At 43.9% G+C, this 14,563-nt stretch overlaps 1 protein-coding gene and 1 pseudogene across 5 annotated transcripts in view; one reads left to right on the top strand and one right to left on the bottom strand.

Moving 5' to 3' along the window:
• PRUNE2 (prune homolog 2 with BCH domain) overlaps nt 1–14,363 on the bottom strand; it is a 272,426-nt gene extending 258,063 nt beyond the window's left edge. For 3 of the 5 annotated variants that reach the window (XM_067744125.1, XM_067744126.1, XM_067744128.1), the window contains exon 1: nt 14,076–14,362. In XM_067744125.1, coding sequence (XP_067600226.1) covers nt 14,076–14,111 — 36 coding nt within the window. In that variant the 5' untranslated portion in view covers nt 14,112–14,362. Of the gene's footprint in view, nt 1–14,075 lie in introns of all 5 variants that reach the window. The other 2 variants (XM_067744124.1, XM_067744127.1) reach the window with 1 other exon arrangement.
• Nucleotides 6,228–7,008, top strand: LOC137228265 (small ribosomal subunit protein eS4, X isoform-like; annotated as a pseudogene).
• Nucleotides 14,364–14,563: the final 200 nt, after the last annotated feature.

Raw genomic sequence — 14,563 nt, 5'->3', positions numbered from 1 at the left:
TGTTATTATTTAAGATGTCGATTCAGAATGCTCTGCAATAACATAGGGAAATATTTAATAAATTATGTTAAGTAAAATAAAAATCAGGGTACCAAAATGTATGAATATCCTACTTTAATCCCACACACAGGAAAAACTAAGAAAACTACTTTGCCATAACATTGCCAAGAGTCATGCTTCAATGAAAGTGGTTAATTTTTAGGCTTTTTTCTATTGTTTACAGTTTATTTTCAGTTTTCCTCTATTTCCCAAATTTGCTTTAATGTTTCTTATTTTATAAATAAATGAAACCTAAAACATAATACTAGGAGGTTAAAATAGTCTAAAGTCACCTGTTTCAATGTTAAAGATCTATGTTTCTATGATAGTTTCAAATGTAAAGATCTGTGATTAAAATAACTAACAGTTTCAAAGCAAGAAATCACTAACGAAAGACTATGGCTATAGAACGCTGTGTTTAAACATGTGGAATCCCAATGCCTGTTTCCACAGCACTCCCAGAAGTGACGGGCCAGGGTGTGTCCAGTGTAACACAGGGCGGCTGTACATAAATCTTGCTGAGAGCAAAAGTCTGAGAAAGAGGCCAGTAGTAAGAAGCATGACTCAGTGTTTATGAGATTCATCGGAACGGTCTATGTAAATGCCAGCCTATGAAACCCTGTGTGTGTGAATTATTTTTACAGCAATGTCATACTTGGTCAGAAGGCTATTTTAGCATGAAATAATTCTATAGGTGTGAGAAATACATTTTCCCCCCTCATAGGGCTCAGAGTGACATAATACTTTGGAGAGCTAATGAATTTTACAAAATGTTTTAAAACCCGGTTCTGGAATGGTATTTTGATCTGCATCCACCACAGTGAGTTTATGTCTGGATTCTTTTGGAGACTGGAGTCAAGAGTGATGGTGCTTCAGGCCACGGTCCAGGGGGAATCAGCCAGCTGGCAAGCTCATGACCAGTTCCACACCAATGAGGCGGCTTTGCTTTGTGCATGGCTTGATGTTAGGGTCTTACACAGCAAATTCACAAAGAAAGAATAGAAGAAATATTCAGCTACAGAATAAAATTCTCCCTCTTGTTTATCTTTCACTATGACCTATATACATGTCCTAAGACCATGTTTTCAATTTGCCTACAATCTAAAAAGAAAAAAAAAAAAACAGTTTTCTCAATGATCTTGATAAACACACAAAATATAAAACAAACCCTGAATTGAAATTGAGGTTTGTATTAATCCACACGGATGGGTCAAAACGCTGCTCACCTTTCTTTGAAAGGATCCAGGCCTCCAAAAGTCAGTGGCTTTGGGAGTCTGTTTATATGGTAGCTGCCAAAGGGTGAGAGAATTCTGCGTGGTGTTTCAGCCAGGAGATGCTGCATACAAACCAAATCAGGCTGCTAAGGGCAGCGGGAAGATGAAAGCGTTAACAAAGCAGAGGATGGAGGCCAGAGAGTGACTTGCCCCCCGCCTCCCTGCAAAGGGACTCAGGGACACTGCCTTCCCAGGGAAGCAGCCAGGCACGTGTCCTCGCAGACATACCCATGGCAGGGGAGCAGCTAATCTATCCACCTGTCAGGACACTTCTGTCTGCCCAGGGCCAGGTGCTAGTCTGGCCAGCAACACAGGCCACTTGCTAGAGAAAACGTGTATGAAGAGCGCAAAGATTAGCAAAACGCTCCCACGTCAGGATGAGCTTCTGCCCCAGCCCTTACTTCTCTTCCATTCTGGAGAGCAAGAGGGAAGCATGCACAACTCTGTCTTGCACCCTTCAGTTAATTAATAGATCATTCTTCACAGCACAAAATAAAGGACATAATTGAATTGTTGGGCCTCTTTAAAAACAAGCCACTTATCCTTTTTTATTTTTTTTTAATTTTTATTGAAGTATAGTTGATTTACAATGTTGTGTAGCTTCAGGTGTAGAGCAGTGATTCAGTTATACATATTTTTTTTTCAGATTCTTTTCCCTTATAGTTCCCTGTACTACACAGTAAAACAAAGCCATTAAAGTCCTATTTTTTTCAACTGAGAGAAAGAAATGGTTCCTACGAGTGGGAAATCTTCCATTAAAACCTTTCAGATAATGGAAAGTCCAGCAGCAGGCTGCCCCTCCCTCTCTGGCTGTTCTTAGGGATGTTATTTTCCAGGCCATGGTCATTGCTGCAACTTCTCTACCGAGTCCAGAACCAGATTAAGTTCTCAACTCAGCGTGGGAGTGGAGAGCGGGGTTTCTCCCATCTTGTATGTGCCACGGGCCTATTTATGCCTTCCCACATCAGGCTCACATTTTTAGCACCATCACTCTCCGTCCTGACTCATGATCACTTGCTATAAACCATGACATTTCGCATATCTGGCTTTGCTTAAGAATGAGGTCACCCATGCAAGGGACTTTTCCAGACAACTGAAGCTTACCCTCTGTGTGACAATTTCTGTTCAATTTTTTCTCTGTTAATTATCTGAGTTGGATTTTGTATTTTCTGAAATTGCTCACATACCCCACCTTCTCTTAAATAGACACCGAGCTTAAATAGTTTTTCTTCCTTGATTATTCAGGGTCATTACTGTGAACTTTCTGTCACTGATGTTATGGCCTCCAAAGGCTGTGCAGGTATTTAGGAGCATTTGCCCTACATGACACTTGCTGAGAATCTGGGTCCATTTCTTTTTTTTTTTTATAAATTTATTTATTTATTTATTTTTGGCTGTGTTGGGTCTTCGTTGCTGTGCACGGGCTTTCTCTAGTTGCGGCGAGCAGGGGGGGCTACTGCTTGTTGCGATGTGCAGGCTTCTCATTGTCGTGGCTTCTCTTGTTGTGGAGCACAGGCTCTAGGTGCGGGCTTCAGTAGTTGTGGCACATGGGCTCAGTAGTTGTGGCTCGCGGGCTCTAGAGCACAGGCTCAGTAGTTGTGGCGCACGGGCTTAGTTGCTCCGCGGCATGTGGGATCTTCCTGGGGCCAGGGCTTGAACCCATGTCCCTTGCATTGGCAGGCGGATTCTTAACTGGGTCCATTTCTTAAAGGTTTGTTTGATTTTGGTTTTGTTTGTGCAGTTCCCCTATTGTAAGTTATAAGCAATTACAGCCTCTGGCAACCATTTCTCCCACCACCTTACTCTGAGAAACCGAGCTCGTGGGTATTCTGTCAAAGCGCAAATTAAGTAATAAGGATGACGATAAGCACTAACATTTGTGGGTCTCTGCTACTTTCCCAGCATTCTTCAAATGACTTACAGGTATCATCATACCAATGGGCTCAGAAAGAGAGTCTGGGGGATCTCCCTGCGAGAAAAGAACCAATTATAAAGATACGGTTTTTTTTGTTTGCTTGTTTTGGTTTTTTGTGTGGTACGCGGGCCTCTCACTGTTGTGGCCTCTCCCGTTGTGGACCACAGGCTCTGGACGCACAGGCTCAGCAGCCATGGTTCACGGGCCCAGCCACTCCGCGGCATGTGGGATCTTCTCGGACCGGGGCACGAACCCGTGTCCCCTGCATCGGCAGGTGGACTCTCAACCACTGTGCCACCAGGGAAGCCCAAAGATATGTTTTTAATACTCAATTGCAGGTGTCTGAAGGAAAGCTGCCTTTGTGTAACTTTCAGTTTTCCGGAGACCTTGGGTCAGCCGATGTGGCCAAATAAAGTGAACTCCAGACACATGAGCTCTTGCTCTTGCAAATCATTCCATTCTGAGCTTTTGGAAGGATTTCCTTCTATGTCTCACCACTTTTCAAACATGCCTCCCCCCTGAATCCTGTTATTCTTCACTTATCTCCTATTTCCCTTCCAATTCCACCTCCACCTTCCTTCTTTCCTTTCTCCCTCTGTTCCTTCACCCCTATATGTGTCTCCGAGTATAACCAGCAGTTTTCTGAGGCACTGCTAAGCTGGCAGACTCGAGAGCAAAAGCGAAACTGTACAGCAGAGAACTTGAGTCCTAATCCCAGCTCTTCTGGCCAGCTGTGTCACCCGGGCCGAGCTCACCCAATCTACACTCACTCGCTCACTCACTCAAACAATTCTTCTGTCTCCAGCAAGAGAGTGACAACAATGAAGGAAAAAGATACAAATAAACTTACTTACAAAACAGAAACAGATCCACGGACATAGGAAACAAACTCATGGTTACCAAAGGGAAAAGGAGGGGAGAGATAAATTAGGAGTTTGGGATTAATATATCCACACTACTATATATAAAATAGATAACCAATAAGGACCTACTGTATAGCACAGGAAACTATACTTAGTATTTTGTAATAACCTATAAGAGAAGAGAATCTGAAGAAGACTATATATAACTGAATCACTGTGCTGTACACCTGAAACTAATGCAACATTGTAAATCAACTATACTTCAATAAAAAAAGATAATGAATGTGTTTGGTAACCACACGGAAATTGTTGTTAACAGTGAGTTAAAAAGAATACTTTATAGACTATATTCAGAATTTGGGATTTGAACTGGAGCTCACATTTAATTGTACACTATTCATAAAGAAAATGGTAATGATAAAATTACAGAGAAAAGGTTTCCGCTAAAAAATGCATTTTGAGAATTTCACTGTATTAATTACTACTTATTTATACATAATACTACTAAATCTAAATAAGTTTCTGAATCGAAATAATGTTTGCACATGTTTTCACGCATCAGTTTTTAATATAAGACATCTAAACAAGAGCAAAAGAAAGCTTACTGTAGGTCATTTAAAACTCTGTCATTTGTTAAAAACAAAAACAAACAAAGAAAAAACAATGAAGGAAGCTGGAAAACAAAAAGCTGTACTCACAACCTTGATGGCAAATAAGGAACAACTTCTAACTGTTTTAAAAAAGCCATTCTCATTATTAAAAATTCACTAAATACCCACAATATTTCAGTCACTCTAAAACTAGTCACAGACCCTATCTTCCAAATAGTTTATCAGTGTTTTATTTTTCTTTCACCTAGGTAGACAGTGAAACAGTCTCCCAATTTATTCAACCAAATCATAGACAGCCCAGCACCATATTTTTCTCACAGCAGTTCTCAGTAATAGTGAATGATTACTCAGTTATCCAAGGGTTTTTTTTTAAACATAAAACAGTCAAAAACTAAGAAATGAACCTCTCTTGGGTCAAAGTGAACTCACTACCTAGCCCTCCCATAAACCTGCCGAGTTGCTCACGTTTTATTTAAAGAGAGTTAAATGTTCCAGGATATCTGGTGGGAAGACACGAATGTGGCAGAGGGTCCTGGAATGGGAGTCAGGTGATCTGGGAGCAAAGTCTGGCTCTGTTCTTTACTGGCGGTGGAACCTTGGTCAAACTTCTTGCCCCACTGAACCTCAGTTTCCTCAACTGCAAAGGGAAATAATAGCTACCTCACAAGACTATTTTGGGTATTAAGTGGAAAAATCTATTTCTTAGAGCTAAGACAGATAATCAACAAATTCGAACTAAAGGGAGCTAAAAGTCATCCCTGTTTCTATAAAATGTAAATAGGGCTTCCTGGCTCTCTTGTCCACCATGGTCCTATTCATGTTTTTATTACTGTGGGTGGAGGACACATTCTTACCTTAGTACATACATACCTGCAACCAGCCCTAATATATTATTGTTCTCATTTGACAGATGAAGCCAGTCTGGAAGGCCTTCAACTTTCCTCTCAAGGACTGAAAATCTTCTCTGCCAATCTCTCTCATGACATTAATACTGGCCCAGAAGCAGCAGAACAAGCTGGGCAAGCTTGGTGTAGTGGCTGGGATTGGGGGAGTATAATTTTTACCCTTTGGACCACACAGCAGAGGATCTAAGGCTCTAATAGTTCCACTCTGTCTGCTGATCTGCCCAATGTGGTTTTGCAGAGCGCCCCATTCCCTCCCCTGCCTCTCTCCAATCCATTCATGCTTTAATTCCACCAGTATTTACAGATTCCAAGCAATCATGCGTAAAAACTAGCCTCATTATTTTACAGTAACATTTCGTATGAAGTGTGCACCATATACAAAAGGGCTGTATGGCACTCCTTGACCGTACTGTTTCTCACCTCCTTCTAGTAAACCAACCAGAATTCCCTTATACGGTCGCCATCCCCTCTTCAGATTCAGATGTCTAGGAGTCTGCACCTGTTCATCCACTTATTCATTTTACTAAGCCACTACAATGTCTCATGCATTGTGCAAGCCTCTTGCCTTATGGCTTCATTCATTCTAAAAACACTGTGTTCTTTTTGTGCTTAGCACAGTCATGGCTCATGGTCCCAAGAAGCCCCTGAAACATGTAGCAGCTCCAAAGCACTGAATGCTGAGTAAACTGACCAGTATGTTTGTTCCTCATCCATCAGGTGATCCCCACAAGCTGAAAGAGTGTCTCCCCCTCATCTTTTTCTAAGGAACAGACTTAAGTATTCCCTGACAGGAAAAGAAGTAAAGAAGATCTGCATGCAGCAGTTCCTTAAGGTTGATGGCAAGGTCCCAACTGATAGACCTCATCTACTGGCTTCAAGGAGGTCAGCAGCATTGGCAAGACTGGGGAGAATTTCTATCTGATCTGTGATACAAGGGTTACTTTGTTGTTCATCGTATGATACCGGAGGAGCCAAGTACAACTTCTACAAAGTTAAGAAAGATCTTTGTGGGCTCAAAAGGAATCCCTCATTTGGTGGTCCATGATGCTCGCACCATCCACCATCCTATCCCCTTCAAAGTGAACGACACCATTTAGACTGATCTGGAATCTGGCAAGATGACTGATTTCAACAAGTTTGACACTGGTAACCTGTATATGGTGATCAGAGGCGCTACCTTGGGAAGAATTGGTGTGATCGCCAGCAGAGACAACCAGGTTCTCTTGATGTGGTTCATGTGGAAGATGCCAACGGCAACATCTTGGCCTCCCCACTCTCCAACGTTTTTGTTATTGCAAAGGCAAAAGACCATGGATTTCTTTTCTCTGAGAAAAAGACATCTGCCTTACCATTTCTAAAGAGAGAGACAAGAGACTGGCAGTCAAACAGGGCAGTCAGTGAAATGACCGCTAGGTGACATGATTGGAACGGTCTTTGTACTTAATTAAAGAAAATGTGTCACGATTAATGGCAAAAAATACCTCACAAACAAACAAACAAGCAAACAAACAAAAACTGCTTACTGAGCTTCAGGCACTGCACCAGGTTCTGGAGATACAGTGGTGAGCAAACCCATACAGAGACCCTGGTCCCTACTCTCGTTAATCAAACAAACATGCCCAATAGAGATATAATAACAAGTTGAGGTAAATGACCTAAAAACATCACCCCAAAACCTGACTTAGACTCATGAATTGGGGAGGCTGGGTGGGAGGGGTCATTCAGCAAAAGGCTTCCCTTCTCCTTAACCTGATCAGAAGAGGTAGGAGTTATTCAAGCTTAGGGAGATAGGAGGAGAATCCAGCAGAAGCTGGACAGCAGATGGGTCAGATCCCAGAGTCAGGTTAAGAGTGTTGTTGGTTCTTCAAAGGGCAATGGAAAGTGATAATAAGGATTTAAGGGAATGATGGGACAGATGTGAAAGATGCTTTCACAATGATCTCCCTGGTAGCAGTGGGAGAGCGGTTTGCGGGAAACCAACTTGTTAGCTGGCCATTGCAGTCATCTGGATGACTTAGTGATGTCTGGGATATGGTGGGTGGGGAAGGGATGGAGGAAAAGAAAGTTCCCAGTTGGAGAAACTGGATGAATAATAATGCCGTTCACTGAGATAAGGAACTGCAGGAAAGGACCAGCTTGGGGGCAAATGGAGAGAAGCAGCATTGTTCCAGGTTCTGTGCTGAGGGCTGTAGGTACGTTATTTTGGCTTTATGACAAACCTGCAAAGTAGGTATCATTATCTCATTTTTCAGATAAAAACCCAAGGCTGTGTTATCAGCTTAGTTTTTCTAACCCAACCTTTGTGGCTCTGATTTTGCAGGGCAATCTAGTGCCCAATTAGCCTCCCAAGAGCTCTTAAGAAGAAAGATTACCTTTCCCTGGAAACCAAAGTCCAAAGTCACAGAGCTCAGATCGGAATGGATTTGGAACGTTGCCAGAGATTTTGAGTAGGCTACTCTGGGACCCATGGCAGGCAGCCACATATGATTGTGCAGGTTGCATACTGCACAAACCCAGAGGGTGCCAGTCATATCAAAGTCCATGTGAATGCTGCCTCCTGAATATATCAGCCCTGTCCCTCTCCAGTTTCTTTTCAAAGAAGACTCCAAACTCCGACTCTCCAATAAACCTCAGGGTTCAAAAAGAATCAGTGACCAAGGCAACACCGTGCACCTTACCCCTCTGGTCCCAGATGTTCTTTCCTCTTTTGCAGCCTTCATTCAGACCCAGGTATTCATCCCTGACCCTTGTCTGCTTACCTAGTACCCCAGGGAGGAGTAGATGTAAAGGTAGAGTGAGACGTCCATCACCAAACCACTATTGCTTACAAGAGCTCCCCAGACTGATACACCAAACCTAAAATATTGTTAATATCTGCCCAAATAAATGCTACGTAGAAATAAACAAGTTATACCAAAGCTGTCACCTTTTTACGTAGTTAACATAAAATATTCCTCAAATTTCTAATTAAAGGGCGTCCTTGCTCACCTGCTCGCATCTTCCCAGACCCAAGGTGATGTCTGAACAGCAGTGACCAATTGTTTATCTTTGAGGAAGATCAGTCCCCTCTGAGATTTACACTGAAAAAGCCTGGTTCTTCTCCACAGGCCCGGGGGCTGGGACAAACCACAGCTCTCGGTCTGAAAGCTCAGGCAGTGAGAAATGGCGCTGACTCTAAGACTAAAGCAATCAAGGGCCCTTTTCTCATCAGCCCCTAAGACGGTGGAACCACATTCACAGAAGTACTCTGGATTCCTGAGTTTCTTGCTTGGGAATGCTCCGGCAAGAGGCACAGTCTCAAGTGCACCAGCCCTCGGTTATGATGGGGAGGGAGCTGATCCTGTGGTCTGTGATCAGAACGAGCTCAGCTTTCCAAATGAAACTCCTCCGCCAGCATCTCCATCATTACTAGTCCTTACCACCATGGCCCTTTAAAAGGTACCAACATTCTTTTTTTTTTTTTTTTTTTTTTTGCGGTACGCGGGCCTCTCACTGTTGTGGCCTCTCCCGTTGCAGAGCACAGGCTCCGGACGCGCAGGCTCAGTGGCCATGGCTCACGGGCCCAGCCGCTTTGCGGCATGTGGGATCTTCCCGGACCGGGGCACGAACCCGTGTCCCCTGCATCGGCAGGCAGACTCTCAACCACTGCGCCACCAGGGAAGCCCGAAACATTCATTTTAAAGACGCTTTTTATTGATACACATGACCTTGTTCCTATAAAGGAAATCGGGAAGGATATATTTCTCAATTTCCAACCAAATGATTCCTCTGCAGACATGCTGCAGTGTTTTTCTTTTTTGGAAAACCCATCTCCTCTATCAACTCTAATGTGGTTGTTCATTTAGAGTTTTGAATGTGCTTCCTTATACCTATGCTACATACCACAGAGTATAAGTTGACATTTAGGGTCATCCAGAATTTTTCTTCTACGGAAATCCACATATGGACCAACTCGCACTGCAGAAAGGAGCCCTTCGCCTGCAGCTGTCACTGCTCAAGTGGCAGATGCACTCCCCAGACTCTAGCAGTGACGGTGACCCTCTCCCCACAGCATTCCTGGGATATTGATGTGCCCTGTATCCTTCTACTGGCAGCTGACACTCCCACCACACAAATGCCCAATGCTGGCTCATGACCCACCTCTGAGGGCATGTGGGCTGCAGTGGTGCCCCACCCCTGAGCAGCTGCTTGTATTGCATCAGCTGGTGGGATCTGGCAATGGGAGAGGCTTGGCAGGCAGTCTACCCGGTATGGGGACCCTGGCTTCCTGCCAGCCAGAGTTCCAGGGGTCTAATTCCTTATTTACTTTTTTTTTTTTCCCTCCGAAGTTCATGGGAACTTGGACCATTTACTGACATCATGAGGCTGTCTTGGCCTGAATACATTTTTGAGCTGACCACTATGAAACTGGAGGACATTTCCCAAATCACAGTCTAGGGCTGGGAGCCCTCATTCCCTACCCGTCTTCAATTTCTCTTACCACAGAAAGAGTATAACTAAGAATGACTAAGACATCACTATGGAAATGGCGTAACTAAAAATGGAAAGCATGGCTAAAATTTAAGGATGGACCTAGAACTATAGGATTTGATCTCTGTCCCTATTCCAGCTAGAAATGGGCAGGTGGAAAAGGAAGCTGGGTGGGCACTGGCAGGAGAGAAAGAAAATGTGTTTCCACTCATTTCTAGTTCTAGCAGTGAGTATACAGATCAGAAACATAGCTGGGTTCTCGAATGGGGACGGGAACCCAGGTAACAAACATCATCCTTTGATCACCATCTCTACAGCCTCGGGGTGGGGGGGGGGTCTTACTCTCCTGGTGTTTATTCTACTGTCTTGGTCGTTGAACAATAATTGGATCAGTTCCTTATTTGTCAAGAAGGCACCATTTCTGGAGGCTGTGCTTGGGAGGAGTGACTATTTCCCTTGCTGTCCTCCACCTCCAGGTAAGGTGTTTTACAGAGAAGCTCCAGGCACCCAAGCCTGTTCTAACCACGCAGAAGGCAGGCCCCCTTGAGAAGCATTTGAGATCCAGGAGGTGGTGATCCAAGGCCACACTTGAGGTTTACTTTTGCCATTTCTGATAAATGCCACATACTCTCGGGAATGAAGGGTGGATAACAGAAGGGGAGATTTAAGGAAAAGCCAGATGAGATTAAGTAAGTGAATCTGCATCAGTTTAAGGACCAGCAGAACTGGGGTGAAAAAGAGAATTAAGAGACCACTCTCTCAATTTCAATAGAATTAAGTTCCAAACTACCTGATTAAAAATGAAAAACATCCCTTCTCCTTCAAAGGTTTCTGCTCAACCCAAGGGCCTGGCCTAGAAGAGCAGAGCTTCTCTCCTCACAATGACAGATGAATAATAAATGCTCCTAGTCGGAAGAAAGGGCATACAAACAATTTCTCCAAAGTTGTGATTATTGGAGATGCTATTATTGGCTAATAGCAGTTTCATTTTACAATTTAAAATTCCTTTGGTCTATTGAAATTAGCTAATTCCAATGACAAGGTTATGTTAATGTAACGGAGCAGGACCCTATGAGGCCTTCCTGGAACAGACTCCTCTCCCACCTTGTCCTCCACCTTTCTCCTGTCTGTAAAAAAAACTTTAGCCTCCTAGGCCTTCCCTGAGTTCCAAAGAGTAAATTTAATGAGAGAAGTGAGAAAATGCAGGAAAAAAGGAAAACAGTCAAGCAAGACAAAATAATCATAGTTTAGCCATTAAACAAAGTCAAGGACTTTTAGTTCCTCTTCAAGGGCTATAGATAATATTCTGAGCCATATCCTTTGAGCTCTTTGCAGATAATGAAACTGCCACCAGGTGGAAGAAGTTAACTGTATGCGGCCCACAAGCACATAGAGCCCAGACCAGTTGGAATCAGAAGGTTGATGATGCTGCCTCCCAATTACCTCACCACCAACCAATCAGAAGAATGTTCATGAGTTGATCACGTACCCCACAACCCCTCTCCCTCACCCTGTCTTTTAAAACCTTGCCCTAAAAGCCACTGGGGAGTTCAGGCCTTCTGAGCACTAACTACTTGGACTTCTTGCTTGGCACCTGCAATAAATGCTGCATTTTCCTTCACCGCAACCCAGTGTCAGTAGATTGGCTTTACTGCATGCAGGCAGGAGGACCCAAGTTTGGTTTGGTACCATTAAGACTTTGGAAGGGACAATGGCTATTCCAAACCATTAAAAGACATGTATCGTATCTACAGAATATCAAAGCAAGAATTCAAGTAGGTAGACAAAAACGTGCCTATTAGACTTTTTTTAGGTATCATACAGATAAATCTATGTCAACTTCTGACGGAAAACAGCTTAAACATAACACCTAAATTCTATCTAATTCTGGTCTAATAAGGCATAAGTGAAAACCAACATGATAATTTTCTTCTCCCTAAAATGTTTTCCAAAGGATTAGTCTAATTTTTTAAAATCCTACCATTTTATTACGGATAAACTTCTCACAAATGAGTGCCATAATTATTGACTTAATATTTTTCTCCTAAACAAAGGGTATATATCCTCTAAAGTAAAAGGTTTACCTACTACTATAGTTGAATGTTGCATATTAAGTAAAATTTTTATTTACCTAGAAAATGTAATTTATCAGGGGAAATGTGACACTAAAAGTGACCAAAACACCTTTACTGTGGCTGAATATGAAGGGATAATTGTGATCTCTAACAAGAAACCTATCCTAAGAAAAAAATTAAAATTAGCAGTAATTGTTCTTCTGGCTAAAGCAGGAAGCTGGGAATCGTATTTCAACCACTTCTTTTTCCTGTCACTCTTTTAATAATGTAGAGTAATTGCTCGTCTAATGAAGGAACTCGGTAAATAAACTTACTCATTACTTTCAACTGATTACTCTGAAATAGGGAATTTCTCCATCACAGCAGTTGCTCTTCAGAAATGAGACAAACCTCTCGCTCACATCAAACCCCACAGTCGAAATGTTTATTATTAAAATAAATGTTATGGGAGTGGAACACAGGTGCAGTCTACAACTGCGCGATCGCAGATTGCTATTTATTTTCACCCACAAAACAATGAACTGCCAAAATTGACCTTTTCTGATTATTTCTCACTCAGTGTTAGGTAAGTAACAAAGAGCATACTTATACTATCAGAAATGCAAGTGATTTCTTCAATCAGTTTCCTCCTTCGTGTGCTCAAGTTAACCTGTAAGAGGGTCAGCAGTAAACACAGAAACGATCACAAACCTCAATTCTGAAATCCCCATAGACTATCAACTCTCTGGGAAGCTTAAGGTAGAAAACAAAGTACTTATATTAGCATTAATCAACTTTAATGGTCTTTTTAAAGATACTTACAGTAAAATCTTTTTAAGAATCACACATCTGTCTTCATTCCCTTTGTAGTGTGAGGGTAAATGAGTGACAGTAGTAACCCTGCAAATAGTCTGCCTTGTGATTAAGACGTCATCTTAATGCAGACTTTATATTTTGGCTTTTATGAAGGTTTAAAGGTTAAAGGCAACATAAATTATGCATCTCCTCCTATGCCAGGCCTGTACAAGGTGCTTTCCCTGTTCATTAAAGATATTGCTTCCAAATGGGCAAAAGCTTTGTTTTAAGGGCCAAAAGAGAAACATTTCCCTTACGTTCATTACTGCAATGCTGGAGAACCAAAACAATTCGGAATTAGGAAACTGCTAGAATGTTGTTCCAGAATGTATAGCAACTGTTGACAGACACAGTGAAATTACCCTTCACTCTTTGAACAACAGTACAGTTAGAGCCAGCCAACATGCTGGTCTCTTCCCAGGAGAACAATGGTCTGGCAAGCCTCACACCACCAGCGACAGTTGGGGTTCTCCCGTTCTGCCTCTGCCCCAAGTTGCAGTTCTGAACAGGGACCGGAGAGACTCGATTCGCACTGGAATATCCCTAACTCCCGCACTGGAGCAAGCTCCGCGTGAGGGATGCTCGGGTAAACTGCGCATTCTCACACGTTACTCCTAGTCGGCATTATTACTTCCTCACTTACGTTTTGCCACGCCCTCCAGCTAAAGTACGGTTTCTTCTCCTTTTACACTTACACGTACCGAATCTGCAGAAGTCTGGGCTCTTTTTCTCAAGGACCACACCCATTTATCCTCTAGCCTCCAGGAGCAAATTGTAGATTTGGCTGGATCTGCCTCTCTCCAACCTCAAGCCAAAGGAACCAAAGCTGGACACACAGCACCCAACTTCAGCCGAGTCACGACTACCCCCAGCCCGGCACTTTGGCTATGAGGGAGGATTATGGAGACAGACTGCCCGCTGCAAACCCCAGAGTTCCCGAGATTCTTTCCAGGGGACAGTCCGTACACCCTGACAACTAAGTGGCAAAGTTGTTTCTTCCTCCTCTGCTGCAATGTCCTTTCTTTTTCATCAACGCGCGCGTGCACGCGCGCGCGCACCAACACACACAGCCTTGCTCCCTCAACTTACCAGTTTAGACTTGGCGCGTTGCAAAAATTCTTCCATGTCGTTCCGAGTGGTTTGGACCAGAGGTACCCGGAGAGCGCGGAGGACTATCTCCTCCGGGGCGAGACGTGCCGGGTCCCCGGACAGGGGCCGGCCCGGACGCAGCGACCGGCTGCTCCCTCCTACCGCTCGGAAGCGGCTGAGGTTGTGGCTGCGCCCTCGTCTGTCGCCTCGCAGGGCTCCCGCCCCACCCCGCGCCCGGCTGCCGGCTCGGGGCGCCTGACTCTGCCCTAATAAGGAAAGTGGGTGTGACGCCCGGGAGCCCCAGGGCGCGCCCCGCACGCTGGCTGGCACGCGCCTGCGGGGCCGGAGCTCTGGGCCGAGTCTCGGGGGCGGGGGTGTTGGCGGATGGCGAGGGGCTCCTCCGCCAATCGCAGGGCCCCGCTGCGGCCTCCTGACGTGGCGCGCCGAAAGATGCTGCAACCATGGACAGCGCCCAGAAGTGCGAGCCA

This window comes from Pseudorca crassidens, chromosome 7, assembly GCF_039906515.1.
Source record: "Pseudorca crassidens isolate mPseCra1 chromosome 7, mPseCra1.hap1, whole genome shotgun sequence".
NCBI classification, from domain to species: domain Eukaryota; kingdom Metazoa; phylum Chordata; class Mammalia; order Artiodactyla; family Delphinidae; genus Pseudorca; species Pseudorca crassidens.
The sequence above is the reverse complement of the archived record's forward strand: the minus strand, read 5'-3'. Positions and strand labels throughout refer to the sequence as shown.